General features: G+C 50.7%; 1 protein-coding gene across 4 annotated transcripts; it reads left to right on the forward strand.

Moving 5' to 3' along the window:
• The first annotated feature begins 7957 nt into the window (after positions 1-7957).
• On the forward strand, positions 7958-14591 carry TRIM56 (tripartite motif containing 56). Of its 4 annotated transcripts, XM_077996501.1 has the most exons (5): positions 7958-8227; positions 8417-8629; positions 8823-8908; positions 9665-9818; positions 9971-14591. In XM_077996501.1, the coding sequence occupies exon 5, from the start codon at positions 9972-9974 to the stop codon at positions 12237-12239; it is 2268 nt and encodes a 755-aa protein (XP_077852627.1). In that variant the 5' UTR covers positions 7958-8227; positions 8417-8629; positions 8823-8908; positions 9665-9818; position 9971; the 3' UTR covers positions 12240-14591. The 4 variants fall into 4 exon arrangements, with proteins under 4 accessions (XP_077852627.1, XP_001107405.3, XP_077852626.1 ...); XM_077996500.1 differs by lacking the exon at positions 8417-8629 and having other exon boundaries at positions 8053-8227; XM_015134514.3 differs by lacking the exon at positions 8823-8908 and having other exon boundaries at positions 8066-8227.
• Positions 14592-15840: the final 1249 nt, after the last annotated feature.

Here is a 15840-nt window from a genome sequence, read left to right on the forward strand (position 1 = left end):
GCCGTGGCAACATTATGGTTTACTGGATGAACGAAAGGTGGTTTTTATGGGTGACTGGGTAATTGACCATCGCCCAGAGCCAGCAGGCAGCGTTAGCAGGGGACAGAGCTCCCTCTGGTGGGCCTGGATGGCAAAGATGGTTCAGAGTGGATGGTGCTGTGGGCACTGGGAGCACAGGTATGCCCAGCAATTGCGGAACAGGCAGAGGAAGAGAAGCCAGCAGGGCAGAGGGAAGGGGGCAGAGCAGGAGGGGGAAGAGGCGGGTCGACCTAGAGAGGCGTGAGTTTTGAGAAGGAAGTGATCACAACTTCAAATGTCAGAGAGGTTTATAGGATAAAGGGTAAAAAGAGGCTACCTGGGTTGCCACACATATTTTGCTATCACTAGACATCCAATCCTGAGGCGTTGGCACCGGGAGAAGAGGGATGGGCCTAGGATTACAATTTTACTTTTTTTTCTTCTTTTCTTTTTCTTTCTTTCTTTTTTTTTTTTTTTTGATGTAGAATCTCCCTGTGTGGCCCAGGATAGAGTGCAGTGGCGTGATCTTGGCTCACTGCAACCTCTGCCTCCAAGGTTCAAGCAATTCTCAGGCCTCAGCCTCCAAAGTAACAGACTACAGGCAGGCACCACCATGCCCAGCTAATTTTTGTATTTTTATTTATTGTATTTTATGTATTTATTTTTTGAGGTGGAGTCTCGCTCTGTCGCCCAGGCTAGAGTGCGGTGGCACGATCTCAGCTCACTGCAACCTCCACCTCCCAGGTTCAAGCAATTTTCCTGCCTCAGCCTCCCAAGCAGCTGGACTACAGGTGCCCACTACCAGGCCTGACTAATTTTTGTAGAGACAGGGTTTCACCATGTTGGCCAGGCTGGTCTCAAACTCCTGACCTCAAGTAATCCACCTGCCTTGGCCTCTCAAAGTGCTGGATTACAGGCATGAGCCACCATCCCTGGCCTAATATTTTATATTTTAAAATTAGCTTCATTGGGCTATAATTTATATAAACTAAAAACCATCCATTTAATTACATAGTTCAATGAGTTTTGACAAGTGTAAATAGTCGAGTAATTGCCAACACAATCCTGATACAGTACAATATAAAAATAAGGAAATTGACATTGGTCCAATACTATTAACTAGACTACAGATCTTATTCAGATTGCAGTAGTTTTGACATGCACTCGTGTGTGTGCATGTATGTGTGTGTGTGTGTGTGTGTCTGCGTAGTTCTATGCAATTTAAAAAAATATTTTTTAATTTTTTTGGCAGGGTGCAGTGGATCACGCCTACAATCCCTGAACTTTGGGAGGCCAAGGCTGAGGTCAGAAGTTCAAGACCAGCCTGGCCAACATGGTGAAACCCCATCTCCACTAAAAATACAAAAATTAGCTAGGTGGGTTCCTGTAGTCCCAGCTACTCAAGAGGCTTGAATCCTCCTGGGTTAAAGAGGAAGGAGAATCTCTTGAACCCAGGAGGTGGAGTTTCCAGTGAGCCTAGATCGTGCCACTGTACTCCTATTTTTTTCTTTTTTCTTTGTTTTTTCTTTTCTGCTTTCTGAATGATTTCCTTAATTAAAACCTTCCAATTACTATGGTTTCAGGCCAGGCGCGGTGGCTCACACCTGGTAATCCCAGCACTTTCGGAGGCCAAGGGGGGTGGATCACGAGGTCAGGAATTCGAAACCAGCCTGGCCAATACGGTGAAACCCCATCTCTACAAAAAATACAAAAATTAGCCGGGCGTGGTGGTACGTGCCTGTATTCCCAGCTACTCAGGAGACTGAGGCAGAAGAATTGCTTGAACCCAGGAGGCAGAGGTTGCAGAGAGCTGAGATCGAGCCCCTGCATTCCAGCCTAGGTGACAGAACGAGACCCTCTCAAACAAACAAAAAACTGTAATGGCAGATTTGAAAGACACAATAGAAGGGTTGGAAGGTTTTAATTAAGGAAGTCATCCAGAAAGCAGAAAAAAAAAAAAAAAAGGGCTGGGCATGGTGGCTCAAGCCTGTAATCCCAGCACTTTGGGAGGCTGAGGCGGGCGAATCACCTGAGGTCAGGAGTTCGAGACCAGCCTGATCAACATGGAGAAACTCCGTCTCTACTAAAAATACAAAATCAGCTGGGTGTGGTGACACACGCCTGTAATCCCAGCTACTCAGGAGGCTGAGGCAGGAGAATCGCTTGAACCTAGGGGGCGGAGGTTGTGGTGAGCAGAGATCGCGCCATTGCACTCCAGCCTGGGCCACAAGAGCAAAACTCCGTCTCAAAAAAAAAAAAAAAAAAAAAAGAAAGAAAGAAAGAAAGAGGAAAAAGAAAAGAGAAGAGAAAATATGAAATGAGAGGACTCACTCAGGAGGCACAACTCTGAATGGTGAGAGCTCAGAAGAGAAAACAGAGGGGAGAGAATTTCCACAAAATCCTTGAGAGAATTTCCCACACCTCAAGGCACATGTTGGCAGATTTTTTTTTTTTTGAGATGGAGTCTCACTGTGTTGTCCAGGCTAGAGTGCAAAGAGTACAGTGGCACAGTCTCACCTCACAGCAGCCTCTGCCTCCCAGGCTCAAGGGATTCTCCTGCCTCAGCCTCCCGAGTAGCTGGGATTACAGACTCCCCGCCACCACACCCGGCCGATTTTGTATTTTAGTAGAGACAAGGTTTCACTATGTTGGCCAGGCTGGTCTCGAACTCCTGACCTCAGGTGATCCACCCACCTTAGCCTCCCAAAGTGCTGGGATTACAGGCATGAGCCACTGTGCCCAGCCATGTTGGCAGATTTAAGAGCCACTACATGCCCAGCAGGACGCACTCACTGTGAAATTCCGAACACTGGGATCAAAGAACATTCTGAAAGTTTCCAAAGCGTACTGGACCCTGAGAGCTCATTGCTTAGCACTTTGGGAGGCTGACGCGGGAGGACCACCTGAGGCCAGGAGTTCAAGACCACACTGCCCAACACAGCGAGACCCTGTCTCAATAAGAAATAATGACAAATAAAAATTATTTTAAAAAGAATTCTGTGAGCTGGTTGTTAAATCAGTGGTGGTGTGCATGAGGACCTCAGCCACAGTGGGAGTATTTACACCAAGTTTACATTATGAAAACTGACAAAAGCTAAATACAAATCAGGGTTTTGTTTTTTGTTTTTTGAGACAGAGTCTTGCTCTGTCGCAGAGTCTGGGGTAGAGTGGCGCGATCTCGGCTCACAGCAACCTCCGCCTCCCAGGTTCATGCCATTCTCCTGCCTCAGCCTCCCGTGTAGCACCCGCCACCATGCCAGCTAATTTTTTTTTTTTTTTTTTTTTTTATTTGAGACGGAGTCTCACTCTGTCGCCCAGGCTGGAGTGCAGTGGCGCGATCTCGGCCCACTGCAAGGTCCGCCTCCCGGGTTCACGCCATTCTCCAGCCTCAGCCTCCCGAGTAGCTGGGACTACAGGCGCCCGCAACCGTGCCTGGCTAATTTTTTGTATTTTTAGTAGAGACAGGGTTTCACCGTGGTCTCGATCTCCTGACCTTGTGATCCGCCCGCCTCGGCCTCCCAAAGTGCTGGGATTACAGGCGTGAGCCACCGCGCCCGGCCTTTTGTATTTTTTAATAGAGACGGAGTTTCACCACGTTAGCCAGGATGGTCTCAATCCCCTGACCTCGTGATCCACCCGCCTGGGCCTCCCAAAGTGCTGGGATTATAGGCGTGAGCTACCGCGCCCAGTCAGGGTTTTTTTTTTGTTTGTTTAAGAGGAGGGGACAGTTTACTAGCAATTACTAAATCATTAAGTAAATTACAGCAGATAATTTATGAAGCCATTAATTCTAAAAACTACAAAGAATATGTAAAATCCTAGAAAATATTTTGTCAGCTGGGCATGGTGGCTCATGCCTATAATCCTAGCACTTTGGGAGGATGAGGCAGGCAGATCACCTGAGCTCAGCACTTTGAGACCAGCCTGGCCAATATGGCGAAAAAAAATTTTTAATATCTCTACAAAAAAATACAAAAATGAGCTGGGCATGATGGCATGTGCCTGTAGTCCCAGCTACCCAGAAGGCTGAGGCAGGAGAATTGTATGAGCCTGGGAGGAGAAGGTTGCAGTGAACTGAGATCGAGCCACTGCACTCCAGCTTGGGCAACAGAGCAAGACCTTGTCAGAAAAAAAAAAAAAAAGAGAGAGAGAGAAAGAAAAAGAAAAGAAAATATTTTGTCAAATGACAACATTACAACAATTCTAGTTATATATCTAGTGGGCTTGCGCCATTCATGAAGGGAGCCGCCTACCATTCTACGAAATAAGCTGACATCTCACACTGTAACTGCAGAACAGTGAGTTTTGTAAGGAAGGAACAAGGAAACAGAAGAATAGAAAAACAAGCTAATTGGTTAACCTTAGGTTACTTTACATTGCTTTTTTGGAAGGTTAAAGCAGCAGGGACTTCCTTATTATGTTCACTCAAGTCGACTGGAATCCCTTGTCTTCAAGAAAAACTGGTCTGTTTGGGAATCTATCTGCTTCCTCAAACTCTCGGTTTGATGATGTGGCATTTAGCATGAGTGACTCCATTTTGGTTTGGTCTGGTTGGCAGGAGTCTAATGCAGGAGTTCAGTCTACACAATAGCCTCCCATAATTTTGTTTGTTGTTATTATTATTATTATTATTATTACTATTATTATTATTTGAGACAGAGTCTCACTCTGGTGCTCAGGCTGGAGTGCAGTGGTGCGACCTTGACTCACTGTAACCTCTGCCTCCTGGGTTCAAGTGATTCTCCTGTCTCAGCCTCCCAAGTAGCTGGGATTATAGGAGCGTGCCACCACACCCAGCTAATTTTTGTATTTTTAGTAGAGATGAGGTTTTGCCATGTTGGCCAGGGTGGTCTCGAACTCCCGACCTCAGGTGATCTGCCCACCTCGGCCTCCCAAAGTGCTGGAATTACAGGCATGAGCCACAGCCTGTCCTGTTTGTGTTTAGAGATGAGATCTCTCTGTGTTGTTGTGGGATACAGAGGACTACAGAGACCAGTATGGGTGAATACAAGAGGATATTTTTTTTAAAGTGTGCACTGGCTCAGTGGATTCACATCCAAAAAGCTGAGCCTTGAGCAAAGACTGAGCAGGATTATTATAAGCAAACTTGGAGAAGCAAAACAAAGACAGTTAATCATATAATGACAGGTCACATAATCTATAGCATAACTGATGACTTGGCATAACTCGTGGCCTGGCATAGCTGGTGGCCTTATAACTGCATCAAAAGAAAAAACAAGAACTGGCTGAATACAGACATTTGTCCTTTTTTTTTTTTTCTTCACCTTTGCTTTAGAGGGAGGCTGTCTGGAGCCCATTCCTTTGGTTTCAACTTCTCCAACAGTGTTATCTTTTAACTGTCCTGGAAGTGAGCTTGTTAGGCAGAGGAAAATTTGTTCCTCTTTTTAACCCTTACCTTCCCACATTCTGGGCCTTGGCTTTTACTTTTCTTGGAGTGAATGAATGCAGTACTTATTATTACTATTATTTTTAAATTTCTGCCTCAATGTTACCCAGGCTGGTCTTGAACTCTGGGGCTCAAGCAATCCTCCCACCTCAGCCTCCCAAGTAGCTGGAACTACAGGCACATTATTTTTTTTTTTTAATGACTTGTGACACAGCCCTGGGAGATCCTGAGAACATGTACCCTCTTTCTAATTTTTTATTTTTCCAGCAGAGACAGGGGGTCTCAGTACGTCACCCAGGCTGGTCTCCAACTCCTGAACTCAAGCAATCCTCCCACCTTGGCCTCCCAAAGTGCTGGGATTACAAGCATGGGCCACCACACCTGGCCTCATAATTTTGTTTACCGGTTAGTATAGTGCTAAGTTTTATAGACAAAAAGTATATGTACCCTAAAAATATAATTATGTAAAATACGGACAGAGACCAAAGGGCATATACACGGGAAAGAAATAGTTAATTGCATTAAAAGGATGATATGAGTGTTTTAAAGTATCCATATTATAATTTAGGATTAAAAACCTCTGCTGGGGGCCGGGCTTAGTAGCCCATGCCTATAATCCCAGGACTAGCCTAGGCAACATAGAAAGACCCCATCTCTACAAACAAACAAACAAACAAAACACAAACAAACAAATGTCTGTGCTGGCCACCCCCTCCAATACCTATAGGACAAAGTCCAAACTTCCCTACTGGAAGCCTTATAATGGCCTTCCTTGACCATTATATTAAGACCTTACGAGATTCACAACATGGAATTTAATTTTAATTTTAATTTTTAATTTTTTTTTTTTTAGAGATAGTCTTGATCTGTCACCCAGGCTGGAGTGCAGGGGCATGATCATGGTGCATGCAACCTTGAATTCCTGGGCTCAAGTGAACCTCCTGCTTCAGCCTCCTGAATAGCTGGGACTTCAGCTGGGAGCCACCAGGCAGCTAATATATATTTTGAGATAGAGTCTCACTCTGTTGCCCAGGAGTGCAATGGCGCAATCTAGGCTCACTGCAACCTCTGCCTCCCAGGTTTAAGCGGTTCTCCTGCCTCAGCCTCCTAAGTAGCTAAGATTACAGGTGCCTGTCACCATGCCTGGCTAAGTTTGGTTTTTTATTTTTATTTTTTAGTTTTAGTAGAGACAAGGTTTTACCATGTTGACTAGGCTAGTCCCGAGCTCCTGGCCTCAAGTGATCCTCCCAAAGCGCTGGGATTACAGGTGTGAGCCACTGTGCCCCGCCTATTTTTCTGTCCTCACCTTGGTTGCCCGTCTGGTCAGCAGCATTCTAGAAGAACCCCTCGTCCTTCCAGAAGTGCAGCATTTCCCGCTGTGGCCTCTGTGACCCTCTCTCTTTTGGATTTCCACCTACCTCTGTGGCATCTATGTCTCAGCCCCTGGAGACCTTTCACCCAGACCCTGAGGTCAGGCTCCCTTCTGTCCTCTCCACTGCTGCCAGAGTGAGCTCTCACAGGTTCACTTTCCTACCTAAATTCCGCCATGTGGATAAAAAGGAACAAATATACATATGTATGTAATTAATTAACTATGCTAAAATGATAATTGTAGAACAGAAATTGTGGAGATATGGGTGCTCACTGCAATTCTTTCAAGTTCTTCTTTTTTTTTTTTTTGAGAGGGAGTCTGGCTCCGTCGCCCAGGCTGGAGTGCAATGGCGCGATCTCAGCTCACTGCAAGCTCCGCCTCCCGGGTTCACGCCATTCTCCTGCCTCAGACTCCTGAGTAGCTGGGACTACAGGCGCCCGCCACCTCAACCGGCTAGTTTTTTGTATTTTTTAGTAGAGACAGGGTTTCACTGTATTAGCCAGGATGGTCTCGATCTCCTGACCTCGTGATGCGCCCATCTCGGCCTCCCAAAGTGCTGGGATTACAGGCTTGAGCCACTGCGCCTGGCCTGTTTTATTTTTTAGACAGGGTCTTGCTCTGTCCTCCAGGCTGGAGTGCAGTGGCACCATCATGGCTCACTGCAGCCTCGACCTCCTGGGCTCAAGTGATCCTCCTGCTTCAGCCTCCTGAGTATCTGAGACTACAGGTATGTGCTACCATGCACAGCTAGTTTTTTAATTTTTTGTGGAGACTGGGTCTCACCATATTGCCCAGGCTGGTCTTGAACTCCTGGGCTCAAGAGATCCTCCTGCCTTCTTTAAACTCATCTCACTGATGCCTCCTCCAGGAAGCCTGTGCTGTTCCCTCAGCTTGAGGCTTCTTATCCGATCCCCCACAACCTCTCCTACAGCTCAGCAAAGGTTTATGAAATGAGGCTTTGCAGGCACCTGCCTGCCAGGGGTGTTAGCAAAGCTGCAGACCCTGCCTGGGGCCCTGCTGTCTAGTTACCCTGGTCTCTGAATCATGGATGAGCCCTCATTTCTTCCCACAAATAAACCCTGTGACCCTCCACCCTCTGCTCAGAGAACCTGCCCTCAGGTAGTTCCGTTTATGACATACACACACTTAGCCCTGAGGCTGGACTGACAGACAGACCTGGCTGGTGGACTCCAGCCCAATCCTGCCCACTGCTGGGGTGGGGGCCTCCGAGGGAGAGGACAGGGCCGGGTGGGGAGGAAGGCGGGGCCTGAGGCTGTGCGAGGCGAGTCGGTGTGTCCCCGGCTGGGACGGAAGTTGCACCACAAGTACAATTAGTTTCAGTTTTGTTTCTTTTTCAGGCACCCAGCAACAGCGGCCTCCAGGCCCCAGGCCCCCTCGCCATCCTAGAGGCCAAGATCCGCTCTGGCTAGGTAAGGGGTTGGGGGCGGCACAGCTATAGGAAGGACTGAGCGGAGGGAGTAGGGGGAGGGGAGGGGATAGAGAGCACGGGAGGAGGAGGAGGAAGGGAGGGGAGCGCGGAGGGGAAGAGGCACCCGGAAGGCAGGAGGAGAGGGCAGGCGGAAAACTGCACCCGCCTCCCTCCCGCTCCGTGGCCACAGGTCCCCGCAAGAAAGACCCCGTCCCACTCTCTGAGGTCTCCTCCCGGCCCCAGAAAAGGGGACATTCCACCAAGTCTGCCCAACAAGTAGGTCTCAGCCACTGTGCCAGGAGCTCAGGACTCCCTCCCTCCAGAGGTTTCTGGAATGCGTTCAGCAGGAAAAGCTAAAAGAACAGAACTCCAGGAGATAAGCCAAGGCCAAGTCGATCGGAGGGTGAGCCAGCAGCGGGAAGGGGGCCGGCCCTTCCCCTAGGCCTTTTTTCTGCCCGCTCCAGAATCCGCTTTAGAAACTGTTGAATGCAGGAAGTGGGGCCTTCACCACCCATGACACTGCCCCAGGTCTAGCAGAAGACAGGTGTGTGGCCAGGTGGGCACGGTAGTTCATGCCTATAATCCTAATGCTTTAGGGAGGCCTAGACGGGAGGATCACCTGAGGCCAGGAGTTGGAGACCAGCCTGGGCAACATAGCAAGACTCCAGCTCTACAAAAAGTGGTAATTTTAAAAAAATGGCCTGGGTGCCTGGGCATGGTGACTCATGCCTATAATCCCAGCACTTTGGGAGACCGAGGAGGGCGGATCACCTGAGGTCAGGAGTTCAAGACCAGCCTGGCCGATAGAGCAAAACTCTGTTTCTACTAAACATACAAAAATTAGCCAGGCATGATGGTGCGCACCTGTAATCACAGCTACTTGGGAGGCTGAGACAGGAGAATCACTTGAACCTGGCAGGTGGAGGTTGCAGTGAGCCAAGATTGCACAACTGCACTCCAGCCTGGGCAACAGAGTGAGACTCTGTCTCAAAAAAAAAAAAAAGGCTGGGTGTGGTGGCACATGCCTGTACTCCCAACTACTCGAGAGACTTGAGTCTAGGAGTTTGAGGCTGCAGTGAACTATGATCGCACCACTGCACTCCAGCCTGGGTGACAGAGGGTGACCCTATTGCTAAAAAGTAAAATAAAATAAAATAAAAAGAAGGCAGGTGTATGGGGCTTGGAGGACTAAAGCCCCCTAAACTACTGCAAGATCCTATCCTAACTGGCAGGACCTAGGCATCTCTGCCCACTGGGATCCCCATCTGTGTCCTTACTGCCTGCCCCTCGCACCCTGGAACCCCATACAGCAGGACCCCGGTACCTGTGCACACAGGAGGGCTTGCACCACGTTTGCCACAAGGCCTGTGAACTGGGGACGCTGAGGATTCGATCATTAGCTAAGGCCAGGGACTCCTGGTCTTGTCATTTCTCGCAGGTCTGATCCAACAAGTAGCATTGACATTTTTACGTTTGCTGGATGTACACACGGAAGTGGAGGAAGAGGAGAAGAGGGAGGAGGGCAGTTCCTTCGCTCAAGAGCAAGTGGCCCAAGTCCTCAGAAGACTAGAAGGAAGTTCCTGGCCATTCAGGTGAGACCTTAGGTTCCTTCCCGGCCATTGGGTCAGCCCCTAGCCCTGGGGATCCCGTGGGGCTTGAGGACGGTGGGGGGTCGGGGTAGAAGCTAGATGGTGAGCTGGTGAAGGTGCGTTCTCAACTCTGATCCTGATGCCTCTACCTGCAGCATGGTTTCCCACGGGTCCTCGCCCTCCCTCCTAGAGGCCTTGAGCAGCGACTTTCTGGCCTGTAAAATCTGCCTGGAGCAGCTGCAGGCACCCAAGACACTGCCCTGCCTGCATACCTACTGCCAGGACTGCCTGGGCCAGCTGGCCGATGGCAGCCGCATCCGCTGCCCTGAATGTCGCGAAACCGTGCCCGTGCCACCTGAGGGTGTGGCCGCCTTCAAGACCAACTTCTTCGTCAATGGGCTGCTGGACCTGGTGAAGGCTCGAGCCTGTGGAGACCTGCGTGCCGGGAAGCCAGCCTGTGCCCTGTGTCCCCTGGTGGGTGGCACCAGCGCCGGGGGGCCGGCCACGGCCCGGTGCCTGGACTGTGCCGATGACTTGTGCCAGGCCTGTGCCGACGGGCACCGCTGCACCCGCCAGACCCACACCCACCGCGTGGTGGACCTGGTGGGCTACAGGGCGGGATGGTATGATGAGGAGGCCCGGGAGCGCCAGGCCACCCAGTGTCCCCAGCACCCCGGGGAGGCACTGCGCTTCCTGTGCCAGCCCTGCTCACAGTTGCTGTGCAGAGAGTGCCGCCTAGACCCCCACCTGGACCACCCCTGCCTACCTCTGGCTGAGGCTGTGCGTGCCCGGAGGCCGGGCCTGGAGGAGCTGCTGGCCGGTGTGGACAGTAACCTGGTGGAGCTGGAGGCGGCGCGGAGGGTGGAGAAGGAGGCGCTGGCCCGGCTGCGGGAGCAGGCGGCCCGGGTGGGGACACAGGTAGAGGAGGCGGCTGAGGGCGTCCTCCGGGCCCTGCTGGCCCAGAAGCAGGAGGTGCTGGGGCAGCTACGAGCCCACGTGGAGGCTGCTGAAGAGGCTGCTCGGGGGAGGCTGGCAGAGCTCGAGGGCCGTGAGCAGGTGGCCAGGGCGGCAGCCGCCTTCGCCCGCCGGGTACTCAGCCTGGGGCGAGAGGCTGAGATTCTCTCCCTGGAAGGGGCAATTGCGCAGCGGCTCCGGCAGCTGCAGGGCTGCCCCTGGGCACCGGGGCCGGCCCCCTGCCTGCTCCCGCAGCTGGAGCTCCATCCTGGGCTGCTGGACAAGAACTGCCACCTGCTTCAGCTGTCCTTTGAGGAGCAGCAGCCCCAGAAGGATGGTGGGAAAGACGGAGCTGGTACCCAGGGAGGTGAGGAGAGCCAGAGCAGGAGAGAGGATGCACCGAAGACGGAGAGACAGGGTGGGGTCCAACCCCAGGCCAGAGATGGAGCCCAGACCCCCAAAGAGGAAAAAGCCCAGACAACCCGAGAAGACGGAGTCCAGACCTTGGAGGAGGACAGGGCCCAGATACCCCACGAGGATGGAGGACCCCAGCCCCACAGGGGTGGCAGACCAAACAAGAAGAAAAAGTTCAAAGGCAGGCTCAAGTCAATTTCCCGAGAGCCCAGCCCAGCACTGGGCCCGAACCTGGACGGCTCTGGCCTCCTCCCCAGACCCATCTTTTCCTGCAGTTTCCCCACGCGGATGCCTGGGGACAAGCGGTCCCCCCGGATCACTGGACTGTGTCCCTTCGGCCCCCGGGAGATCCTGGTGGCGGATGAGCAGAATCGGGCGCTGAAATGCTTCTCCCTCAACGGCGACTACAAGGGCACCGTGCCGGTCCCTGAGGGCTGCTCCCCTTGCAGCGTGGCTGCCCTGCAGAGCGCCGTGGCCTTCTCCGCTGGTGCACGGCTCTATCTCATCAGCCCCGATGGCGAGGTGCAGTGGCGCCGGGCCCTGAGCCTCTCCCAGGCCAGCCACGCGGTGGCGGCACTGCCAAGCGGGGACCGTGTGGCTGTCAGCGTGGCGGGCCACGTGGAGGTGTACAATATGGAAGGCAGCCTGGCCACCCGGTTCATTCCTGGAGGCAAGGCCAGCCGGGGCCTGCGGGCACTGGTGTTTCTGACCACCAGCCCCCAGGGGCATTTCGTGGGGTCGGATTGGCAGCAGAATAGTGTGGTAATCTGTGATGGGCTGGGCCAGGTGGTTGGGGAGTACAAGGGGCCAGGCCTGCATGGCTGCCAGCCGGGCTCTGTGTCTGTGGATAAGAAGGGCTACATCTTCCTGACCCTTCGAGAAGTCAACAAGGTGGTGATCCTGGACCCGAAGGGGTCCCTCCTTGGAGACTTCCTAACAGCCTACCACGGCCTGGAAAAGCCCCGGGTTACCACCATGGTGGATGGCAGGTACCTGGTTGTGTCCCTCAGTAACGGGACCATCCATGTCTTTCGGGTCCGTTCTCCGGACAGTTAAAGGGGCTATGACTAGGGTGGGAGGGAGTGGGGAGGGAGAGGGCAGGAAGGAGGCAGAGCTGTCTGTGGGAGGTGGCGGCCGAGGACATTTTCCTGAAGGGCAGGGGTTGGCAACTTCGCAACATGGAGTGCCAAGCTGCTAACCCGTCTTCTAGTGTGTGAGAATAGGGACCAAGGGTGGTGGCGTGACCGTAACTCTAAGAAGCAGAGGAGGTGGTGGTGGGTGGTGGGGGATGCTGGGGGTTCACCTGCCTCTCGCTTTTTGTGGGTGGCTGCTGCCACCACCACCGCTGCTATATAGTTTAGGTTTCTGAGGTTTGTGAGCCTGTCCTGATTTGCATTCTTCAAAACCATTCCTGATAGAGTAGCTGAGGGAGAGTCTTGGGGCAAATAAGGGCCCAGGGTGGGTCAGGCATGTGCATTGTGGAACAGAGCTGAGACCTTGGCCCCCCTCGGACTGGCACAGGGTCCTACAGAGTCAGAGGAGGCCTGAGATTTCAAATGGACAGTAAATGGCCTCTTCTGCCAGCCACAGGCAGGAAGCTCCTGTAACCACGGCATCCACCAGTGGCAGTACAGGGTGGGCTTACAGGAGGGCTGCAAGTGCAGACAGCAGCTGGGGCCAAAGAGGTGTTAAGCTGAAAGGCTGCGAAGAGAATAGGCTACTGGAAAACCAAACCCAGCAGAATTAATGTCCAAAAATCCACGTTCTCCATCGCTTCTCAGCCTTTGGCTAAGATTAAATATTAAAAAATTAAAAAAAAAAAAAAACAGACTCTGCCAGGCGCAGTGGCTCATGCCTATAATCCTAGCACTTTGGGAGGCTGTGGCAGCAGGATTGCTTGAGGCCAGGAGTTTGAGACCAGCCTGGGCAACATAGTGAGACCCCATCTCTACAAAAGATTAAAAATTAGCTGCGTGTAGTAGCATATGCCTGTCAACCTAGTTACTCAGGAGGCTGAGGTGGGAGGATCCCTTGAGCCCAGGAGTTTGAGGCTGCAGTAAGTTATGATCACACCGCTGCATTCCAGACCCTGTCTCAAACACACACACACACACACACACAGAAAAAGCAGGTTATCCATCACTTCTCAGCTAAGATCAAGTGTGAAAAAAAATGAAAAAAAATAAAAAACAAGTTCTGAGTATCAGAGCAGGGGAGCCCTCCACGCAGCCGCGGAGCCAGTCCGAGGGAAGAGGTACATAGGATAGAAAAATCTCTAGGCTCCAATGCTTCTGTTTCGGTGCCTTTCCTTTTCCCGGAGTCTGTGTGTTGCCTTCTCCTCATTTTCCAGCAAAATTCCTTTTGAGATGTGTTGGCCTTCACTCGGCTGAACTAGGGGGTGAAGGAAGTTGTCCTCTATGGGCCGCTATTGCTGGGGAAACAGCTAAACCCTGCAGGCCAAGGGGAACTTGGGGGTGCCAAGAAAACCTGGAAGGTGCAGTAGGGCTGCGATGGATAGAGGCATCAAACCAGAAGGGAGGAACCTGTCGGAGGTGGGCTGTGACCACCATACCTTTTCATGAGTGGTGGCAGTGGTGGAATTGAGGAGGCAAGTAGGCTTGGAGAACGTTTTTAGCCAGGGGGTGCTGAGAGATGGCAGAAGGGGGTCTTAATGTGGGGACTATGGACAGTGAGGCATCCGTGGGAAGCAGAGGGATTTTGGACAAGTCCAGATGGAACGCGCAGGGCATAGGTAGAGGGAAAACAAAATCCCTTTCTGGGAGAACCATTTCTTGTTTATTGAAACAGTGGGGGACATCATCAAAGTCCGGGCGGACACATTCAATTATCTAAAAATTACAAAGGTAGGCACAGCAAAGAATAATGAAATTATAAGAAAACCAAGGGCCAGGTGCAGTGGCTCATGCCTGTAATCCCAGCACTCTGGGAGGCTGGGGTGGGTGGATCACCCAAGGTCAGGAGTTCGAGACCAGCCTGGCCAACGTGGAGAAACCCCATCTCTACTAAAAATACAAAAATTAGCTAGGCGTGGGAGCGGGTGCCTGTAATCCCAGCTACTTGGGAGGCTGAGGCAGGAGAATCATTTGAACCTAGGAAGCAGAGGTTGCAGTGAGCTGAGATCGCACCATTGCACTCCAGCCTGGGTAACAAGAATGAAACTCCGTCTCAAAAAAAAAAAAAAAAAAAAAAAAAAGAAGAAGAAGAAAGAGAGAGAGAGAAAGAGAGAAAGAAAACCAAGAAGCTGGGAAAACCGTGTAGATTTGATTTGACGAGGATAAGCTTGGTCTGTAATACATGCGGTGACTAGAACAGTATTTGGTCAAAGAACGACATAAGCTCTGCACCCTGGAGGAAATGTATGCAGGCAAGGATTAGTAAAATGAAAAATAATAATAATTTTAAAAAGGAAAAAAAAAGGCCTGACGCAGTGGCTCACGCCTGTAATCCCAGCACTTTGGGAGGCTGAGGTGGGTGGATCACCTGAGGTCGGGAGTTCGAGACCAGCCTGGCCACTACGGTGAAACCCCGTCTCTACTAAAAATACAAAAATTAGCCAGGCGTGGTGGCATATGCCTGTAGTCCCAGCTACTGGGGAGGCTGAGGCAGGAGAATCGCTTGAACTCGGGAGGCAGAGGTTGCAGTGAGCCAAGATCGCGCTGTTGCACTCCAGCCTGGGTGTCACAGTGAGACTCCATCTCAAAAAAATAAAAAATTAATAATTAAATGCACTTGCATTGGTCAAAAATAAATGTTAAAAATATTTTGTGGAGAAATAGACTCCTGGCACTATAAAAATGATGCTTCCTGGAGAATAATTTGGCAAGACTTTGCAAGAATGACAAAAATGATTATAAGAATAGGTTGTCTCACTTTGGGGAATACATTCCGGGAAAGTAATGTAAGAGAAAAACTATTTGCATACAGACATTTGAGGCTGCTCTCTATATTACAGTCAAGAACTGGAAACTGTTCAGCTGCGGGGTGACAGCTAACTAGATTGTGGTTTATTAGAGGAATGAGCCTTTATGTATGACAACTATGAAAACTATTGAGAAGAAATAGTTATGTGATACAGTCATAATCCTCAAAAACGGAGAATCAGGAATTATGATCAAAGTGATAGTAACGAAGGAAACATCCATCTGAATAATTACTGAGTAGAAATAGGTTTGAAATTTGTAAATAGTCATTGATATGGGAGATTGGGGTTTTTTGTTTTGTTTTTCGTTATTTTGTGCTATTATCCATACGTGTAGCTTTCTACTTCAGTTTTTATTATCCATTACATAACATACATGCTTGAATATTTGCTTCAAGGAAATACACGTTTATAAGTGATACTCAATAACTACTGGGTTTGAGAATGAAGGTGTCAGAACAAATGAGATTGTCCTATGAGAGAAGGGGCAGGAGCCAGGGAGGAGGATCCCAGCTGGCTGGTTCTCAGCCAGGAGGCAGGGCCATTGGGGCAAGGTGGCAGACCAAGGAACCGCTCTGGGAAGGTTTGCAAAGGTCAGGTCCCCCCTGCCAGGTGATCGAATTATCTTAGAGTGTCTGGAAGTTTTATTGAGTTCACCAAATAACTCAGACCAACTGGAAACCAAGTGGAATTTCTAGGAGACCAACTAGAATAGGG

Source organism: Macaca mulatta, chromosome 3 (genome assembly GCF_049350105.2).
Source record: "Macaca mulatta isolate MMU2019108-1 chromosome 3, T2T-MMU8v2.0, whole genome shotgun sequence".
Classification (NCBI taxonomy): Eukaryota; Metazoa; Chordata; class Mammalia; order Primates; family Cercopithecidae; genus Macaca; species Macaca mulatta.

Bases quoted from the DNA above. Each gene is read 5' to 3' on its own strand.
- TRIM56 (XM_077996501.1), top strand. From the start codon at position 9,972: ATGGTTTCCCACGGGTCCTCGCCCTCCCTCCTAGAGGCCTTGAGCAGC.